The sequence below is a fragment of the Ailuropoda melanoleuca genome, chromosome 4 (genome assembly GCF_002007445.2).
Source record: "Ailuropoda melanoleuca isolate Jingjing chromosome 4, ASM200744v2, whole genome shotgun sequence".
Lineage (NCBI taxonomy): Eukaryota > Metazoa > Chordata > Mammalia > Carnivora > Ursidae > Ailuropoda > Ailuropoda melanoleuca.
In genome coordinates this window covers 59,445,965-59,461,675 of record NC_048221.1, presented here as the reverse complement: position 1 = coordinate 59,461,675, position 15,711 = coordinate 59,445,965, and the positions used below count along the sequence as shown (strand labels likewise).

Sequence of the window (15,711 nt, the reverse complement as noted above, 5' to 3'; positions counted from 1 at the left end):
AGGGGACACTGCGGAGTTAGTGTTTAAGGGCATAGTTTTATTTTGGGAAGATGAAAAAGCTTTGGACATGGATGTTGGTGATGGCTGCACAACAATGAGAATGTACTTAATGCCACTGAACAGTGTACTTAAAAATGGCTAAAATGGTAAATTTTATGTTATGTGTATTTTACCGCATTGTTTTAAAAGTCCCCTCTATCCTCTGCCTGCAGGGACTCCCCCTCCCATTGCAAGACAGTATGGCCCTAGTTACATCGTTGGAGGGACAGCCACAACTGAGAGAGGTCTCAGGGATCCCCCTGCAGGCTAGCACTGTGGACAACTGGAGCCAGATCCAGAACTTTGAGGCCAAGCCGGATGATCTCCTCATCTGTACCTACCCTAAATCAGGTGACTATGGGGTCAGGCGGACAACCAAACTTTGGCTTGTGGAGTCAGCAAGGGTTGCTCACATCAGTTAGAATCCCCCTTCACACGGTGTTTGCACTCATTCAAGGAAAGCTGCTTCTCACTGTTCCATGACAAGACAATCTCGGGATGCTTTGTGTTCCTGGGTTTATCTGGGGTCAAGCATAACGGTGTTAGAGGACCTGGCCTGCTGTGCTCTGTCATGGACTGCTCTTGGGTGACTGCTCTTGCCTCTGCTGCTTTTTCCCTTCATAGAGACCTTGTGGGTTTTTCCTGCATGGACATTCATCTGTTGTGGCTGACAGGATCTTGACCTGGGGGGAGGTTGAACCAAATATCATCAGTCTCCACGTCCCCTTTTCTCCCCTAGACACTTAAGGTTGATTGTCTAAGTTTGTTCTTCTCATCCTTTCCACTTGGGCCCCAGGGACCACATGGATTCAGGAGATTGTGGACATGATTGAGCAGAATGGAGATGTAGAGAAATGTCAGAGAGCCATCATTCAACACCGCCATCCTTTCATTGAATGGGCTCGGCCACCCCAGCCCTCTGGTGAGAGCTCCCCTCCTCCTGCCCTGGCTCCTTTCTCTCTCTTCTTTTAAGACTTTATTTTTTGGAGCAGTGTTAGGTTTACAACAAAGTAGAGGCACAGAGATTTTCCACACATGCACAGCCTTTTCCATTATCAATATTGACCCCTCCTCCAGATGGTGCCTTTGTTACAATTGATGAACCTACACAGACATGTCATAATCACCCAGAGCCCATAGTTCACATTAGGATTTGCTCTGGATGTTGTATATTCTGTGGGTTTGGACCAATGTACAATAACTTGGATCCAGCACTGTACTACAATACAGAGTAGTTTCACTGCCCTAAAAATCCTCTGTGTGCCACCTGTTCACCCTCCCTACTCCCCGACCCCTGACAACCATTGATCTGTCTACCATCTCCACAGTTTTGCCTTTTCCAGAATGTCATATAGTTGCAATCATATAGTACATGGCCTTTTCAGACTGGCTTCTCTCACTTAGTAATGTGCATTTCAGTTTCCTCCATGTCTTTTCATGGCTTGAGAGCTTAGATGTACTTTTCAGTGCTTAGATGTACCACAGTGTTTTTATCTATTCACCTACTGAAGGGCATCCTGGTGGCTCTCCTTCTTTTCTCTTCTTCTCTCCTATCTCTGTCTTTTTCTCTCCTCTGTTTTGTCTCTTTTTTCTCCTCTCTCTCTCTCTCCTGCTTTCGTTCTCACTCTCATTTCTATCACCATCTGTTTCCTCCTCCTTTCTTCCTCTTTGATTCTTTCTACATATTACCTAAGGTTATTTGCCAAAAGTGAGTCACCAAGTAAAAAGGAATCTGCTTTCTTTTCTTCTTAAATGCTCCCTCTGACCATTGCTGCTGTAGAACACATAGAGAGAGGTTGGAGAGCTATTTATGGAACAATTCACTCTTTCTTCTCCTTACTTCACCCATACAAATGCTCAATACAGCCAAGGAAGTGCCAGATAATTAGCAAACATAATGCATTTGCAGCCAACTATTTCTGTTCTATAGGGAAAGTTTTTAGGGTAATACTCAACCTAGAAATGTTTTTCTTCGCACCAAAAAAAATGACAAAAAGACAACCAGAAGGCAAAAGAAGCCATTCCAGGTAACTGGCAGCTGCTGGAAACATTTTGCAGAACAAAGATAGGAGGAAGGCCTACTTCTCTATGTTTCCGCATTGCATAGGTCAGCAGAATAAAAAATTGAAAACATACCTAGCTAGAGCTACAAAATTATAGGCAATACAACTCAAGGGTTGAAGTCTAACCTGGAGCAATTGTGGACAGAGGTCTGATAAATCTACCAATACCTTAAGTTAGAGAAGTTCCTGATCTGACACCCATAAGACCTGTAACCTGCACAAGGGTGCATCCAGGTTAGAACAGCCTTGAGACATTTGCTTGTCCTTATGGTTCTACTTACCCAACTGCTCAGACTCCTCTGGTCCTCGGTTCCTGTCTGTCTGTTTGACGACTAGCTTAGCAATCCAGTGCCTGGTCTGGCCCTTTCTCTGAACTACCTGTGGGTCTCTGACCCCCCACACAGGGCACTCTCTGACTGCGGAACCGTGATCCCACTCTGTGTGTAGTCAGGGCCTTCCACTCTTGTTGGTGTCTGGTCTTCTGCTCCCTTTAACAGCAGGATGGCATAATGGTTAAGGACAATTAGGGTTTGAGTCCTGATGCCACCACTCACTCAGTGACTTTCACAAGTTACTTACTCTCTGTGTTACAGTTTCCTCAGATGCAAGATGTTAGTAGAATTAGTGCCTACCTCGAAAAGTCATTGTGAGGATTAAATGAGTTAATATGTGTAGAAAGTTTAGAGCAGTGCGTGGCACAGAGTAGATCCTATTTAAGTGTTGGGTATTACTAACCTCCTCTTAGGCTACATCCTTTGCCCTACGAGGGCATGTGTCCCCTGGGTCATCCAAGCCCAGCTTTTGATCTCACTTCTACATCCCACCCCTGCCACCATTGTCTTACCTCTGACAATTTGGGAGATTAAAGAGAGAACAAAAAGCCTAAGCATGACTTCTAATGAGGCATTCTTGGCAGTGGGGAGCACAGTGTGGAATCACTAAGTTAGCATAAGAAACAGGATAGAGCTTCTCTTAAGGCAATGCCAGCAGCTGCAGAATTCAAGAAAGGATAATAACCAATAGCCCAGAGTGGCACATCATATACAAACCAAGATGGTTCTTTAAAAACCAAGGTGCCCCACGTCCAAAAAGGTGACAGTTACAGGCTTTATAGTCTTTCCAGCCACAAACAGACAGAGGCCAGGTGGAGACTCAGCTGGGCAGTGGTTTTATTTCAGGGTAGATGGTCCCTGCCACTGGAGGTAAGGGCTACCATTAAGAGGGCAAGGTGGTTGCTGAAATAGACTGATGGGAATTGGTCAAGTATACCAACCACCCTTAGAGGGTTCAGGAGTGGGCAGACACTGCTGGATGTAGTGCAAGCTTGTGTCCCACATGGCCAGTCTCCCTCCCAGGCCTCCTTCCACACCCCCTGCACCAACTCCTAGCTACAGAGATGTTTGACATCAAAGGTATTGCATAGTGACCTAATGAGAGCAGGGCTGGGAAAAATTTGAAAGTGTGTGTGTGTGTGTGTGTGTGTGTGTGTGTGTGTGTGTGTGAGCTAACTGTGTACAGGTGAGATCTAGGAATAACCCCCTCAGCTCAACAAGCATTTATACTACATGCCCCGGGCTGCATTTATAAGACTCCACATGTCCACTTGCTCTCAATAATTCATGGTCCAATGAAGAAGGCAAATGCAGACCATGTGATGACAAGCAGTGGGTATGTTGGGTGGAGGTTAGCATAGGATACCACTGTCAGGGCAAAGAATGTGCCTGAAGACCAGTGCCTGGAGAAGGTGACAGCTGCAGTTACAACTGCTACTGCTGATGCTGTGTCTTTCCTGCCGGACTGCAAGTTCCTCGTGCAGATGATGAGGGTTGAAAATGACTCCATTGGCTCCCTTCCTCCACAGGGCAGGCTCAGGAATAGACTTTGTGACCTCAGGTGTTTTCATGCACACTCTTTCCTGCACTTCTTTACCCTGAGGCTGAGCACTCATGGCAGAGTGTCAAGGGAATGAGACCACCCCAACCAGCTCTTCTGGGGCATTGATGTGAGACAGAAAGAGAGAGAGAGAGTTAGAGAGAGAGAGAAGAAAATGTATAATTTACCTGAACATGTGAAAGAAAACGTTGATGGAATGCTCTATGTAAAGTCCTAAACCCGCAGAATCTCTCTCTGCTGTAGGGGTTCTTTGGCAGCAAAGTTTGAAGCCAGAGCTGGGTCAAGCCTGCCAGGAGGTTTGCATGTAGGAGGAGGAAAGCCCAAGCCTACCAGCCTCCTTTCTACACAGGGGTCATTGGGCCCCGGAACTGAGGGGCAAACATGCCCATGTGATCACAACCTTCCCTCTCTCTTCTTCTTCCTTCTCACCTCTCTATCTTGCAGCTCCCTCTGTACTTGGGCCCCTGGAAGCCTCCTTAGTTTGTTTCCTTTAAAGGATGATTATGCATTTAAAGGATGTTTGTGGTATTTTAGTCAGATTTTGCAGGGGTTTTATTACAGGAGAGGTCTTCATAGCGTCCAGGCCACCATATTGCTAGCAGTGGAAGTGTCTGGAGAGACTCTTAAAGAGGGAGTGGAACTAACCAGTTGCCCAGAGATGTAGACAAGAAAGATGAGAGGCCTGTAGCAGCAGGACAAATGTAAATAGCTCTGAAGGGTAATATGTGAGCAGGAAACATGGTGGAAGCCGCTAGAGAGAGGACAGTTTTACAGGTCTTGCTAAGAAATATGGACTTTAGGGGCGCCTGGGTGGCACAGCGGTTAAGCGTCTGCCTTCGGCTCAGGGCGTGATTCCGGCGCTGTGGGATTGAGCCCCACATCAGGCTCTTCTGCTATGAGCCTGCTTCTTCCTCTCCCACTCCCCCTGCTTGTGTTCTCTCTCGCTGGCTGTCTCTATCTCTGTCGAATAAATAAATAAAATCTTAAAAAAAAAAAAGAAATATGGACTTTAAATACAGACCGGTGGTTTTCTAATTTTCTTTTCAGTACCAGGATCTTTTTATTTAAAAAAAATTATCGGGGCCCTATGATCCAACAATTCCACCTCTGGGTATATGCTTAAAAGAATTAAAAACAGAGACTGGAAAAAGATAACTTGCACACTCATGTTCATAGCAGCATTATTCACAACAGCCAAGGAAGGAAGCAACCCAAGTGTCCATGGACAGATGAATGGACAAATAAAATGTGATACATACATGCAGTGAAAAATTATTCAGCCTTAGAAAGGAAGGAAATTCTGACACCTGCTACAACATGGATGAACCTTAAAGATATTATGCTAAGTGGAATAAGCCAGTCACAAAAAAAGACAAACATTGCATGATTCTCCTTATATGAGGTATCCAGAGTAGTCAAATTCATAGAATCAGAAAGAAAGGTGACTGCCAGTGGCTGGGGGAGGGTGGAACGGGGAGTTAGTATTTAATGGGTACAGAGTTTCAGTTTTGCAACATGGAGAGTACTGGAGATTTGTTGCACAACAACGTCAATGCACTTAGCACTACTGAACCGTACTCTTTAAAAAGATTAAGATGGCAAATTTTACTTTATATGTATTTTACCACAATTTTTAAAAACTATTAGGGATTCCCAACATACAAAGTAAGCAAAATCAAAGATGACCAGAATGAAGCACCTCCTTTCAACTCCACCTCAAATCCCTCCCCTCAAACATACAGCTTGGGGAGCAAGTGTGAAAAACCACCTTGAGAAGAAGGAGAAAAACCACCAAACAGAAGAGGCACATGGTCTGAGCTGCTCCAAAGCAGCAGCTATTTGAAGACACCAGGAACAAGAGCAGTTCTAGACCTACTCCCTCCCAGGGTAAAGGGCCCTGTCTTCCTCCTCTTTACTGGGACCTACAGAGATTCTTCCTCCTCCCCAGGCCTGGGAGAATAACCAAAGCCATAATGCTCAGACAGACCACATGTACAATTTACATCAGCCAGAGGGCAGTTTGCACTGAGAGTGACCTTCCCTGGGATCCCGCTTTTTAAAAGTCAAACAGCATTCCCAGGTTGTCTGTTAGGGGTTAAGAAAGGTAGGCATCTCCTCCGCACCTTCCTTTCTACCCCACACCCATCTTTGGAAAACCAAGCACTGACTGCAGGCTCAGCTCAGCTCAGTACTCAAGGGAGAAGAGATGTGGACAGCCAGTGTGGAAGGCTGCTGCAGAGCCTGACTTGTTGATGCTGATTCATTTCTCCGCACTAACTCTGCTCACTTTGCATAAGCCTCTGATTCCACTAGAACAGAAGCTTCTTAAAGAGAAGGAGCGTGTCTTCTTTAACTTTGTTGCCTCTTCCCCTGTATTAGGTTCAGGCCCCAATTCCAATTTTATGTGTGGGCTGGAGAGGGGGTGTCCTTCATACCAACAACAGATTTTCTCTGACACCAGCCAGGTGTCCTACAATTCAACTCAATTCTGACACTACCTACCTGCAGATAGAATCAGATCCCACAGCTTAAGGACTCAGTCCCACGAAACTGCTCTCCTTGTACTTCATGAGCCAACCGCAGGTTACCCACAACTTCCGTCCAACTTGTCTACTAATCAGGTGTTCCCACAACACCCTCCTCAGGCAGAGGGGAGAGATTGTTCCAGGACAAAGTATAGGGAAAGGATGAGAAGCTTCCATGCCTTCTGCAGGCAGGACTTCCCCCAGTCTCCATGTGTTCACCAACTGGGAAACTCTCCAAACCCTGGACTTTGGGGATATAATGGAGCTTTCATCACACAGCGACGATCCATCATTTACTCCATTTTCAGCCTTTCTTCCCTCTTTGGAGAATGGGGGGAAGGGCTGAAAATTCTAAGCTTCTAATCATAACAGGTCTTGCTGGTGACCAGCCCCCATCCAGAAGCCCACCTGGAGTCACCTCATTAGGTGAACCTGGGTGGTTCAGTCAGTTGAGCATCCAACTCTTGATTTCAGCTCAGGTCATGATCTCGACATCATAAGATGGAAACCCACATCAGGTTCCCCACTGAATGGGGAGTCTGCTTGGAATTCTTCTTCCTTGCCCTCTCCCCCTCCCCCTGCTCTCTCTCTCTCTCTCTCACTCATTCTCTCAAATAAATAAATAAATCTTAAAAAAAAAAAAGAACAGGACACTCCTAATCACCCTTATCAACAGGGGTTTCAGGAGCTCTGTGCCAAGAACCAGGGGCAAAGACAAATATAAATTTTCTATTATCTCATATCCCCTAACCTCAGTCTAACACAATGTTTGCACAGAGTAGGTGCCCAGTCAGTGTTTTAGAGTACAGAATGGAAATCATGATTCACATGCCATCAAGTACATATATTTTTAGACATGAAACAAACGACTAGCACATAGGCCAGGTACATGATCAGACATGCAGGAATAGGCACTGGCTGGGAGGTGAGAAAGGCCTGTGTTCTGCACCACCCCTCACCACCACCCCCCTGCCCTGCTCTGCCAGAAGACCTAGCTTGTCCATTCTCAGCTTCCATCTCCTCATCCTGAAAGTGACAGATTAATATAGGCTCCCTTCCAACTCTCAAACTGTAGGAGTCTACAGAAGTGTTGGTAATCTCAATAATCTCATTATGAAATCCCAAAGGAAAGTTGAGAGATAAAGAGAAAGATGGGAGGTGATGGGACATTCTGGACAGAGCCTGGAATATAAGTTCCCCCATCCAGTACTTGTACTATGCAGACGTTTCTTCTTGGTTTACTTTAAAGGGGTGGAAAAAGCCAAAGTAATGCCCTCTCCACGGATACTAAGGACTCACCTTCCAACTCAGCTGTTGCCTCTTTCTTTCTGGAAAAACAACTGCAAGGTAAGACAGCCAACATCTTCCCTGGGGACAGGCGGGAGACTAGTTCTCCTGGGAGCAAATCCCCCAGTCACTAACTCACCACAGTGTCATCATATTTACTCCTCCACCATCTCTGAAGTGTTGACTGTTGATCAGCAATAAGATAAAATGTAAAGTTCTATCTATACTCAGCAGGATATTTACCTGAACGATTTCAAGCAAGACATGGAAGCAACAGCCAGACTGAATTTTTGGAGAGAACTAGAGATAGTGAGCATCCACAGTGACCCATGGATTGGGGCAATTAAGACTTACAATAGAGCAGAGAAGAAAAACTCAGAGGAAAGAAAAAAACCCTGAAGATCATTTAAAAGGGTAAATAGATGGAGCAATATTTCTTAAGGGGAACACCCCGCCTCAGCCTCTGTTAACTCTGGGCTCTTAGCTTTATTTATTCTGGGACTTTATTTATTCTGCACTCCAGTGTCTAATCAGTTCCTGGCACATACAGGATGTTCAAAATGTGCTTGCTTAATGAATAACGAGTGAGTGGCTGTAGAGTGAATGGAGGCAAGTAAGGAAGAAACTGAGGTGTCAGCCAGCATTGGTAAGAAAGTTTTCTCAAAGGTGGAAATGAAGGGAACAAAGGGCTAAGAAGGGTGTATTTCTAGGGAACAATAGCAATTATATGATCCTTTCAGTAAGGTTGTATAAGGAAACAAGAACCCACCATTTCCAGATTATAGGCGACTAAGTTCCCTGAAACCTTCTGTATGAAACACCTACCAATAAAACATAACACATAAAAAGTTTCCTTTGTAAATGTGTAACTGAGATCCAGAGAGAGTAAAGGAAATCCCTAAGTTCCACAATAAAGGGGGAGCTGAAACTAGAGAAGAGGTCACTGAGACTGGAGCTGTGCTATAGTTTATTTGATGACCTCTTTGATGGAGAATCCAGCAGCATGAGTTTCAGTGACTGCATGGGGCCAAAGCCCAGAGAAGAAAGAACCAGAAAAGTGAGGAACCGAACATGACAGCTGAAGGGCTTCATCCTCGATGGATGGGTGGAGGGCAGATGTGAGGAAACCTCTTTGTCTTGACCTGGGCTCTCAGCTGCCCTGACAATGTGTGGCCATAGGCCTCCTCTCTCAAGGGAAGAGATTCAACATTGCAATTCTTGCATTGTCCAAGAAGACCCAAGCTGAGAAACTAGCATAAGGTCGTTGCCATTGCCAGCATCTCCAGGATGACCTGCAGAAACAAACACAGAGAGGACACAGCTTCAGCTTAGGCAGCAATGTTTCCTGCTTGAATTCACTACCTCACATTACAATTTGTACAAATGGTATAAATTACAAAAAGGATTTCAGATATTAAAATGATCAGATATAGAAATATAAGAAGAATGTTGAAGTTGTGTAAGTAAATGAAAGATTGAATCAAAAATAAGGGAAAGTAATAAGACACTATTTTTATTTTTATTCTTCTTAGGACACTATAGTTAAAATGGAATTTCTTATTAAATTAAATAAATAGGATTTCTGTAACTGAAACAATATATAAGCATTTGCTATAAAAACTCAACAATCGGTCTCCAGTTTGCCAGCCCTTGGCTGGTTCTCCCCCAGGGACTGGGGAGGGCACAGTGCACACAGGACCTCAGAGGGGCCAGGACACTGGGGAGGCTGAACAAGTTTCGTGGGTGGCAGCAGGGTGGCCATGGGGACAGAAAGCCTGCTGTGGATGAGGGAGGAGGTGCCATGTCCCTTATCATCTCCCTGATTGCTTCTTGTTCTGCTGGCCTTGGGCAGGGTTTCTGCTCCTCCCGTGCATTAGGATCCCATCTCCAAATCTGCACCTGCAGGACTGACCCTCACAAGCAAAGATTTCTCCCTCTCCTACTGTTCCCAGGTTTGTGGCCTTCAGCTTCATCACCACGGTCCCTGCTTTGGGATGCAAAGCACCAATCTTATAAAAAGCTTCTGCACAGCTAAAGAAACAGTCAAAAAAACTAAAAGGCAGCCCACGGAATGGGAGAAGATATTTGCAAATGACACTACAGATAAAAGACTGGTATCCAAGATCTACAAAGAACTTCTCTAACTCAATACACGAGAAGCAAATAAACAAATCATAAAATGGGCAGAAGATATGAACAGACACTTTTCCAATGAAGACATACAAATGGCTAACAGACACATGAAAAAATGTTCAAAATCATTAGCCATCAGGGAAATTCAAATCAAAACCACACTGAGATACCACCTTACGCCAGTTAAAATGGCAAAAACTGACAAGGCAAGAAACAACGATTGTTGGAGAGGATGTGGAGAAAGGGGACCCCCCTACATTGTTGGTGGGAATGCAAGTTGGTACAGCCACTCTGGAAAACAGTGCGGAGGTCCTTAAAAAGTTAAAAATTGAGCTACCCTATGATCCATCCATTGCACTACTGGGGTGTTTACCCCAAAGATACAGACGTAGTAAAGAGAAGGGCCATATGCACCCCAATGTTCATAGCTGCATTGTCCACAATAGCCAAATCATGGAAGGAGCCGAGATGCCCTTCAACAGATGACTGGATTAAGAAGCTGTGGTCCATATATACAATGGAATATTACTCAGCTATCAGAAAGAACGAATTCTCAACATTTGCTGCAACATGGACGGCACTGGAGGAGATAATGCTAAGTGAAATAAGTCAAGCAGAGAAAGACAATTATCATATGATTTCTCTCATCTATGGAACATAAGAACTAGGAAGATCGGTAGGAGAAGAAAGGGATAAAGAAAGGGGGGGTAATCAGAAGGGGGAATGAAGCATGAGAGACTATGGACTCTGAAAAACAAACTGAGAGCTTCAGAGGGGAGGGGGGTGGGGGAATGGGATAGGCTGGTGATGGGTAGTAAGGAGGGCACGTATTGCATGGTGCACTTGGTGTTATACGCAACTAATGAATCATCGAACTTTACATCAAAAACCAGGAATGTACTGTATGGTGACTAACATAATAAAAATATTATTATGAAAATGAATAAATAAATAAATAAATAAATAAATAAATAAAGTCAAATTTGGATAAAGTTCAAGGCTGGGCGGGTAGATGGATACAAGTTGCTATCAAAATGAAACCTAAACAGAGTGCTTTGTAGAGCAAGAGTTGAAGTCATTTGAGATGAAAATAATACAGTTGATGAGAATAGGGAAAAAAATAAGACCATGAAGCCATCCTGCTTTTCCAGGAAACAGAGATGAAGGTATTAGGAGGATCATTAGCATGCCTGTGGAATGCTTTCAGATCCCATAGTTGCTAGAGACAACTAAAGGGACAATCAGGAGTCAGGCTACGTATTAGAACTGAGTTTAGAATAAAGAGGAGAATCAGCAGAGAAGCAGGGACAGCCAGAGGAAGATGAGGGTCACAGGCCAAATGGAATCAGCACAGAAGCAAGGACAGCCAGAGGAGGAGGAGGTCACCAGCCAAGTCGAACTGCCAGCACAGGAGAGTTGAGCCAGGTGTGCAAAGCTGCTGTTGGCCTGGAATTCACCTGAGTGAATTCTGTGAAAATTCACTTTTCATACCATCTTTTACCCACCTCTCCTTACCCCACAGTTCCTTTATGTAGCTCGAAATGCCAAAGACTGCATGGTTTCCTACTACCATTTCCAAAGGATGAATAAAATTCTTCCTGATCCTGGTACCTGGGAAGAGTATTTCGAAACCTTCATCAGTGGAAAAGGTAAAGAATAATCCTTCATATCTTTGCATGCCCACTCCAGGTAAGTTCAGTCTAGGAATCAAGCATAACATTTTGACTCCTTAGAAGGTTGTGTTCCTCCTTAGGCATATCCTACCTCAGACTGGGACTGGGAGGAGCAGGCTGACTGAGCTCAGAGTGAATATCCACAGTCCCAGCAAACATCTCTCACCCAATTTGAAAGCCTTTGTGCTGGGTCACTTGACCTGTAGAGTCACCCGCATTCCAAAGGGTATCCCTATCCCAATACCAGGGCATATATGATTATACACAATAAATATGAAGCCACTTTAGGTAGCATGTTGGAATAAATTACCCCACGGCTGGACCATACCATCTCACCCTCCAACTCAAACACATCAGGACTCAGGGCATATCTGAGGTTTTGTGTGATCCTTTTGTAGACTGTTCTGTCTCCTGTGTCTGTTACAGTGGCTTGGGGTTCCTGGTATGACCATGTGAAGGGATGGTGGGACATAAAAGACAGATACCAGGTTCTCTTCCTCTTCTATGAGGACATAAAACGGGTGAGTAAAAGCCCGTTGGAAGAATCACTCCAGGCTATTTCAGGGCTGCACTTCTGGGAGGAACATCCTGAAGAATTTAAGGGTGTCCTGATACCTTCTTCCATTCCAATGCAATGTCACTGTCACCACAGGACCCAAAGCATGAAATTCAGAAAGTGATGCAGTTCATGGGAAAGAACTTGGATGAAACAGTGCTAGATAAAATTGTCCAGGAGACATCATTTGAGAAAATGAAAGAAAATCCCATGACAAATCGTTCCACAGTTCCTAAATCTATTCTGGACCAGTCCATTTCCCCCTTCATGAGAAAAGGTTTGTGTGGCTTCAAATACTATATAAATATGAACATAAATCAAACACTTAGTTTGTTTTGTAATATATTGTATGCTTCTTAGCAAGAAGATGTTAGGTTTTATTAGTTTCAAGACAGAACATTTAGCCTATTAAAAATAATCTGCTGCTAATAACATGGGAATTTGATCTTGCTACAGAAGAGAGCTCTCTGGGGTATCTTGTTGCAAGAAAACAGAGAATCCTTCTGGCTGGCCCCAATACGAGGGCCTTTTGGGGAGGGGTCATGTGCAGGTGTTAAGGGTAATGTATTCTCACAGGTAGTTAAGAGCAGGAGCCACCATTGGGATCCCTGGATCTCAAGGTCAGGACCTCAGCAGCAGGAGGGTACAGTTCTTTGCTCGATGTCTCCACCACTTATCTGCCTTCCACATATCTGCTACGAGCACCTTCCTCCACTGATCAGCTTCCTGTCTCTGTGCCCATTATACCTTTTCCCTACTTTATAGCTTTTCTCACTCAGCTTCTGCTCATAGCTTGGTCTTGATCATGGCTCAGACCTACTCTATATCATGACTTCTAACTATAACTACTGTTGAACACTGCCTCGTTCTCTTAGTACTTCTTAGTTCCAGTTCCCAAAAGAGGAATTCTAAGTGCCGCAGCTAATATTTTTTTGAGTGGAAAAAAAAGTTTTAGAGTTTTTTAATTTAAAAGTAATACATCATTGTAAAAAATTAGATCTATATGGAATTATGTTTTAAAAAGTTTTCTTCACCAAAACCCTGTTCCCCAGAAGTGACCACCAACAATATGGAAGTCCCCTCCCTCTCTGTTTAAAAACACAGACTTCTGGGGCATCTGGGTGGCTCAGTCAGTTAAGTGTCCAACTCTTGATTTTGGTTCAGGTCCTGATCTCAGGGTTGTGAGATCAAGCCCCATGCCAGGTTCCATTCTGGGTGTGGAGCCTGCTTGAGATTCTCTCTCTCTCTCTCTCTCTCTCTCTCTCCCCCTCCCCCCTTCTCTCTTCCTCTCTAAAAACAAACAAACAAACAAAAACAGGGACTTCTTTTTCACACCAGGGGAACCATGGTGTGTTACTGCTTTGCAACTTGTCTTCTTTTTTTAATATATTGGTTTATTTTGTTGCATTTTATTTTATTTTTTTAAAGATTTTATTGGGGCACCTGGGTGGCACAGCGGTTAAGCGTCTGTCTTCAGCTCAGGGCGTGATCCCAGCGTTCTGGGATCGAGCCCCACATCAGGCTCTTCTGCTATGAGCCTGCTTCTTCCTCCCACTCCCCCTGCTTGTGTTCCCTCTCTCGCTGGCTGTCTCTATCTCTGTCAAATAAATAAAAAATCTTAAAAAAAATTTAAAGATTTTATTTATTTATTTGAGAGACAGAGAGAAAGGGAGAACACAGGGAGAGAAGCAGACTCCCCACCAAGCAGAAAGGTTGATACAGGGCTCAATCCCAGGGCCCTGAGATCATGACCTGAGCCAAAGGCAGACACTTAACCTACTGAGCCACCCAGACGCCCCCCCCTTTTTAAAGATTTTATTTATGTATTTGAGAGAGAGAGAGGGAAAGCAAAGAGGGAGAAGTATTTTTTTGCATTTTAGAATCTACAACAGCATCCCATGCTAGTGAAGCAAACCAAACAATGCCATTCCTTTTCTCAATGGTGATGATTTAGCAAGAAGCCCTTTTTTAGATCCATACATACCTATCTTTCTATACACCCTCAATCCCTCAGGCTCATACATGTGCAAACAAGGATATATACCATGATGAAGGCTAAATGTGGTCATAATATACACCTTCATTTACCAGAAAGTCAGACATCCCTCTAGGGCAAGGCATGTAGGTCCATGTAGCTCACCGTTTTTAGTGGTCTCATGTTGTACCAGAGTATGAATAGATATATCATAACTCATTCAACTATTCTCCTAGTGAAGGGCACTACAGTTATTTTTTTTCAGTCTTTATCAATAATGCTATAGTAAACATCTTTGTATGCATGTTCGTATGCCCCAATCCTTTTATTTCTGTTGCATGACTTTCCAGAATAGGCAGAGGGAGGACAGAGTATTTCCCCTTTTTAACATTATTTTAATAGTTACTGCTTGGTGAAAAAGCTCATACATACACAGTAATATCTCATTCACATTTTTCCCAAAAGTTTTTGTTGTTGAGATGTAACTTACATACAAAAAATGCACAGCTTTAAAGTAAGTATACAGTTGAATGTATTGAAAAATGTATACACCCATATAACAAGTACCCCAATCAAGATATGAAACATTCTCATGTCTCAAACTTTCCTTCTCATGGCCCTTTCCTGTCTCTCTCTACCCTCGAATACAACCACCCTTCTAAATTCTGTCAATACAGTTTGATTTTGCCTGTTCTTGGACTTCATATAAATGAAATCATACAGTAAATACCTTCTTGTGTCCGGTGTCTGTCACTCAATGTAATGTTTTGAGATTCCTCCATGGGGCTGTGTCAGTAGTTCATTCCTTTTCATTTCTGTGCAGTAGTCCATTATGTGAATATACCACAGGTGGGGCCAAGGCACCAGTGGCCTTGTATGAATTATCTGCCAAGCTAGGATCCCACCCCCTGCACAGAGCACCCCAGGGCCCTTCTCAGAAGAGAGAGCTGCAGTGGATGGGTATGCATTGAAGGGGAGGTGGAGTGAGGTAGACATGTTGTCGGGCCACAGAAACTTTCAATCAGAGTGACAACCCCATCTTGGTTTTCCTCTTCTAGGAACTGTGGGGGATTGGAAAAACCACTTCACCGTGGCTCAGAATGAGAGATTTGATGAAATCTATAGGCAAAAGATGGAAGGAACATCAATAAATTTCTTCACAGAACTCTGAGCAAGATGTACATAGGAAGTGGATGACAAGAATGAGGAAGCCATCTTCAGCCCTTCAGCCCAACCCAAAGAAACTCTGAAAGCATTTTGTAAAAGTATACAGTTATGGTACTACCGTCTCTGTGATTATTAACAGTATATAGCAGCTTTATTTTCCAGAAGGATAGTGTTTAATGCTTATTTTCTCAACCACTCTTTCCAAAGTAAGAAATAAAGTGACTTAATAAACAAAGTAAAATATAAGACTTGAATACTTTAAGGATTTTTTAGGTTTCCATTATTCTAGAAAGTGCATCCTACTTTTTTAGTCTGTAATATAAAATACCTTGGGTAGAAATATGCAAATATTAGGTTATATCTATATTGATAATATGAAATCTTTGACATCTGTCCCGGC

At 43.7% G+C, this 15,711-nt stretch overlaps 1 protein-coding gene and 1 long non-coding RNA gene across 2 annotated transcripts in view; one reads left to right on the top strand and one right to left on the bottom strand.

Annotated features, from left to right (window-relative positions):
• The first annotated feature begins 218 nt into the window (after positions 1–218).
• Positions 219–15,374, top strand: LOC100467202 (sulfotransferase 1C2). The gene is made up of 7 exons (XM_002930286.4): positions 219–390; positions 836–961; positions 7,770–7,867; positions 11,463–11,589; positions 12,040–12,134; positions 12,266–12,446; positions 15,203–15,374. The coding sequence occupies exons 1-7, from the start codon at positions 240–242 to the stop codon at positions 15,313–15,315; spliced, it is 891 nt and encodes a 296-aa protein (XP_002930332.1). The 5' UTR covers positions 219–239; the 3' UTR covers positions 15,316–15,374.
• LOC117801942 overlaps positions 11,476–15,711 on the bottom strand; it is a 111,577-nt gene continuing 107,341 nt past the window's right edge. Inside the window, exon 3 of the long non-coding RNA XR_004624811.1 lies at positions 11,476–11,551. This is a non-coding gene — a long non-coding RNA (uncharacterized LOC117801942). The remainder of the gene's footprint in view (positions 11,552–15,711) is intronic.

Bases quoted from the DNA above. Each gene is read 5' to 3' on its own strand.
- LOC100467202 (XM_002930286.4), top strand. From the start codon at position 240: ATGGCCCTAGTTACATCGTTGGAGGGACAGCCACAACTGAGAGAGGTC. The intron at 962-7,769 runs GTGAGAGCTCCC...TTTACTTTAAAG, and splicing joins TCGGCCACCCCAGCCCTCTG to GGGTGGAAAAAGCCAAAGTA. The intron at 7,868-11,462 runs GTAAGACAGCCA...CTTACCCCACAG, and splicing joins TCTGGAAAAACAACTGCAAG to TTCCTTTATGTAGCTCGAAA.